The sequence below is a fragment of the Cyprinodon variegatus genome, unplaced genomic scaffold, assembly GCF_000732505.1.
Source record: "Cyprinodon variegatus isolate N-32 unplaced genomic scaffold, C_variegatus-1.0 Scaffold94, whole genome shotgun sequence".
Taxonomy (NCBI): domain Eukaryota; kingdom Metazoa; phylum Chordata; class Actinopteri; order Cyprinodontiformes; family Cyprinodontidae; genus Cyprinodon; species Cyprinodon variegatus.
Genome location: NW_015150547.1, coordinates 806,992 through 811,928, shown reverse-complemented (window position 1 = coordinate 811,928; position 4,937 = coordinate 806,992). Strand labels below are relative to the sequence as shown.

The 4,937-nt window shown below is 35.1% G+C and overlaps 1 protein-coding gene across 1 annotated transcript in view; it reads right to left on the bottom strand.

Annotated features, from left to right (window-relative positions):
- LOC107084176 (beta-2 adrenergic receptor-like) overlaps positions 1-4,937 on the bottom strand; it is a 15,207-nt gene that overhangs the window by 4,643 nt on the left and 5,627 nt on the right. The window contains exons 2-3 of the mRNA XM_015373886.1: positions 3,348-3,489; positions 1,044-1,335 (exon numbers count right to left, since the gene is read on the bottom strand). Coding sequence (XP_015229372.1) covers positions 1,044-1,335; positions 3,348-3,483 — 428 coding nt within the window. The 5' untranslated portion in view covers positions 3,484-3,489. The remainder of the gene's footprint in view (positions 1-1,043; positions 1,336-3,347; positions 3,490-4,937) is intronic.

Sequence of the window (4,937 nt, the reverse complement as noted above, 5' to 3'; positions counted from 1 at the left end):
TCATAAAACAAAGCCATTAAGTTCAGCTAGTTATCAAAGATTATATCAAACACATTTCTAGAAAACCAAACTCTGAATAAGGTCTTTTACATAACTGGTTTTTGTCACTAAATTAGTTATGGTGCTTTAAGACATGTCATTAATCGGCTGAAAAGACATCATGTCTTGACTGAGACCTAATGTGCAACATTGATTCTATGCAAAACTATATTTAGTAGGGATTAAAGAAATCAGCCTTAAATCATGATTAATCATCCATTTAGGGTAATTTTCCAAAAAATTAGCGAACAGTGAATCACTGAGTGGAACATATAGCTTTTCAAATATACCATTTGATTAAAAAAACAGCCAATTCAGAGAAGAAATTTTAGCACAATTTGTTAAAAAAGTATTTATATATTTTCATTAAGATAGAAAAAAATTATTTTGTCTGCAAGAACACTCTGCTCCCTAGGTGGCTTAGTTTTAGCTTCAGCGAGTCAATTTCTGTAAAAAAACTAAATACCCCATAGCGGATTATTAATACCTTAATCAAAAAGATAACAACAAATTCGTTGCATAAACCGTGGCTCAGCTTATTTGTTTTGTTTTAGTATTCAGCGTTGAGCAAATGGCCCTTAAAGCCTTTGGCAAAGGAGGAATAAAAACTAACAGAGCCGTATGACCTCAAGTCTTTGGAACATTAGAGTGGCATAAATCTGTAAATAGATGCCATTGTCAACCAGCTTTGGGATTTCTCCTTTACGTTAAACAGGGAGTTAAAAGGGTTAATAATTACCAGGGCAAAGCTTAACCTAATAGGCACGGGATAGTTAAGGTCAACTGCATGCATTTGTAAAGAGTGCCTCAGGTCTTAATGGGTTTTAATGGGTTAACATTTTCCATCAACTTGCTCCTCTGGCCACACCCAAACAAACTATGTTTGTCAACAGACTTAAAACTATTTTTAAGTATTTCATTGGCTGAAATGTAAACATTTGCTCCATAAAATCAGAAATATTTACCGTTAATATTCTATATTTTTCTTTTAAAAGCTGTCTTACCTGGTGAGCAGTGTTGTATAGCGGAGCGGCCTTGTAATAGCGAGGTAGCGGTCCAGAGCAATCACACACAGTGTTTCTATGCTGGCAGTCACACACAACACATCAGTTGCCGTCCAGAAGTCACACATAAAGTTTCCAAACTTCCAACTTTGCAGCAAGATGTTACTGGAGCTGAAAGGGACCACGATCACACCCATGATGAGATCAGCAACAGCCAGTGAGGCAATGAAGAGGTTGGTGATAGTCTGGAGCCTCTGGAAGCGCAGGATGGCAGTAATTACCATCACATTACCTGCATACAAACAAAATATTATTTCTTATTCTCTTTCCTTTGAAGTAGAACTCCTTGCAAAATGTTCCCGCCCCCCTGGAACTTTTTTAATTTTATTGTGCTACAACCACAATTTATTCCAATGGAGTTTTAAAGTGGTGGATATTAGGTTAAAGAAAATAAAGTCTGTGAAAAAGAATTCAAAATAGTTTCAGCCCCATTTAACTTGGTGGCCCAAATAAAATCAATTGCAGTCAATCACCTTTTGCGAATTATTGAAATGACCCGCCCTCTCCTTTAAAAAAAAATGCACATGCACAACCCTGTACCCGCGCCCGTGAGTGAAGACATATTAAATGCGTGTGAGAGCGTGCATGAGTCCATTTATCCTTGTGCACGCTCTGTTTAACAGTTGCTGTTTGCGTCACTCATGTCACTATGTAGGACTCAAAGTGAAAAGGGGGATAGACAGCCTTATGTAAACATATCATGAAAACATAAAAAAGAACATCCTCCACTATACCTTTAAGACTTTATATAACTATTAAAAAGAGTCTAACCAGGTGCAGCTTATTCTGTGCTGTGAAGGCATTGTGGAGCGAACAGCCCCCATAAGAGCAAGACAGAAACCAAACAATACAAGGAGTGAACAGCAGATTAAGGTTTCTAAACAACTCCCCTCTAATTGTGCATTTCTTTATTCGTTGTCTGAAACTAAAAGCCACCCAAACATTTGTTTTGCTCAGTACATGTTAACCCTTTATAGGGCAAGTTACAGTTTTTGATCACTTGCATACCCCTTACAAATGGAGTCCTCATCCCTCAGTGAGGTCTAGAAGCACAAGATCTATATCGAACAATTTCGCAAAGATGCTGCTACATGGCTGTACATCTTATTTTGCCAATTAGATGAGCCTTTAAATGATATATTAGCTACTGTAAATTAAGTTGAAAAAAAGTTAACAAGAAAAAAAGGTATAAAGTAAAGTTAAAAAATTAATAAGCCTAGTTGACTATTATATTTAGTGTGTCTTTCACTCTCAGAGTGTTTTTAATGAATTTCTTATAGAGGCATTTTGTTATTTTTCTTAATATATTTGGGCAAGTTGGTGTTTCTTGTTATTACATTGACACTAATTTTGCCATCAACATATCCATATTTTTTTTTATGCTACAAAGGTAATAAAATTTTGTCCTGGATTCCAATTACACTATTGGCTTGAAATTTTGATTTTAGCATTTCACTGAGTCCCCTATAAAGGGTTAAAGTGTCTTTTCACTCTACAGATCATAGTTTAAAATAAGGACAATTTGCCAGAATAAAAGTACTTTTTAAAAATGACAAATTTTATGCAAGAATTAAAAACACTTCTTATTAATTCCACATCTTATATCAAAGGAGCTAGTTGAGTTACATAATTCATATGCAGGTAGCTCACTCCGTGTACATCCAAAGTTGCTCTGAATGATTACTGAATCCTGCTGGGGATATCTGTTATTTTTAAAGTTATGTTTTCAAACAATCTGTTAGTAAATAAAGTGCTTCATGTGTATTTATAATATCGACAGATAACAGGGCTACACTAGGAATTACTGGGCTAAGCCAACTAAGACCTCCCACTAAAGATGATAATGAAGAAACACAAAACAAATTTGATTCCAAGATTTTTAAAACTCTATAAGCACCGGTTCTACAATATGAACGTTGCTGTTCAATAAAGCGGAAGCTAAAGCTGTGGAAGCAGTAAGATGTTGAAAAGTTAAGTTAAGAAGAGGTATTAGAAGAGAACGGTTAAATTCCAGATCTAAATTCATTCAAAATTCAAAGATATGAAATTGTATGTGTAGTATATGAATAAAAGAAATAAAAAAAACACTTTCAACTTTTATTAGCAACTGGTTGTTTTACAGAGTAGAAATTATTAGCTTTTTTGGTCTGCTGATTAAATTTTAATTATTACAATGATTTTTGTGTCTGATGCAATATTTAAAGGTTTTAGGTGTGTGCATATTCTGGATTTTTTGATACTTACCCAAAACTATTGCTACAACAAGAATAGCCATAGCAACGCCAAGAAATACAAGCTCCACATCACTGTATTCTGGGGTGATGATATTGCCAGGATGCGACTGATTCATGGGTGATGTCAAAGAGGTCGCATTGGCCATGATTCACTGTACAAACAAACAACAGAAAACAAAGTTGGTGAAGATGATAACATTTTAAGGATATGGGAGAAAGATGTGAGTCAAATTTTTTTTTTTGAAAGGACCACAACAGGACCTGGGGGCACCTTCATTCTTTTGTAAAAAGACAATACAATAAAGTTGATCATATTTGCATCTATGATATGCCCTCCAAACTCAGTGTCTTCCTCCTACAGAAGCGTTACCGGTTCATCGTCAGAGATCCAGGAATACAAATTTCCATTTGAAGCAACAACGAGAATGTAAAAAGAACCCCCTCAGACAAAAAATAAAAAAAAACAAACCAACAAAAAAAGATAGTTACAGATTTAATCTGTTTTTGTTCAGTCAATACGTAGTTTTTGGAATTTTCTAACTAGCATGTCTTGAAAAGAAAATGTGCCAATCCACATTCCTGAGTCGGTGCAAAAAAAAAGAGGAGAGGAGGGATTTTACAACTAGAAACTATCCAGACCTCATCAACAGTTTGACTGCCAGAAACTTTATATGATTTTGCAGAGAGTTAGAAATTGTCTTAGTCTTGATAAATGTAATTTGACTAAAATCAAGAGTTTTTTTTCTAAATTGTGATTATATTGTAAATGCAATTAATTGCCCAGCACTACTCCTTATTAGTTGAGCTGGTTGACAGTTGCCTTTTGTATCTCTACTTCTTTCTGTATCTCTGCTTCTGTCTCCTTGAAGCCCAGTCGGCCTCGGCAGATGGCTGGTTCTGCTGGAGGTTTCTTCATGTTAAAATGGAGTTTTTCCTCTCTACTGTCGCTACAACCATTAGTGGTGTGAGTGATTGGCTTCCAGTCAATGAGTCGATGCAATCAACTGGTTTTTCTTAGATAGAAAACTTTTAATCAATTTGACGCTATGACCTGGTTGAATATGTAAAGTGCTTTGAGATGACATGTTGTGAATTGGTGCTATAGAAATAAACTGAATTGAAATAGAATAATTTTAAATATTTTACCAATTAAAACAACTCAAATGGAAAGAGTTAATATCAGTGTGATGCAATCCTATATCAACATATATTAAAGGCCGATATTTTCTCCCACCCTGACGTACTTTTTGGAGTTTTCCAACTACAATGTCTTGTAAAGAAAGTGTGCCAATCGACATTCCTGAGTCGGTGCAACAAAAAAAAAAGAAAAAGTGGAGAGGAGAGGAATGATTTTACAACTAGAAACTATCCAGACCTCATCAACAGTTTGACTGCCAGAAACGTTATATGATTTTGCAGAGACCGTTGTATTCTCTCACTTCAAAAAAAAAGTTAAGAAAAGTAATTTGTGGTCAGGACTCAAATTCTTCAGCCATTTCTTGTGAATACCTTTGACACTGTTAAAAGGCCTTAAAAACAGTGTTTCATTTCTCTGTCTTTGTAAACACAAGAGAATGACAATAAAGAGATCAATTGATCT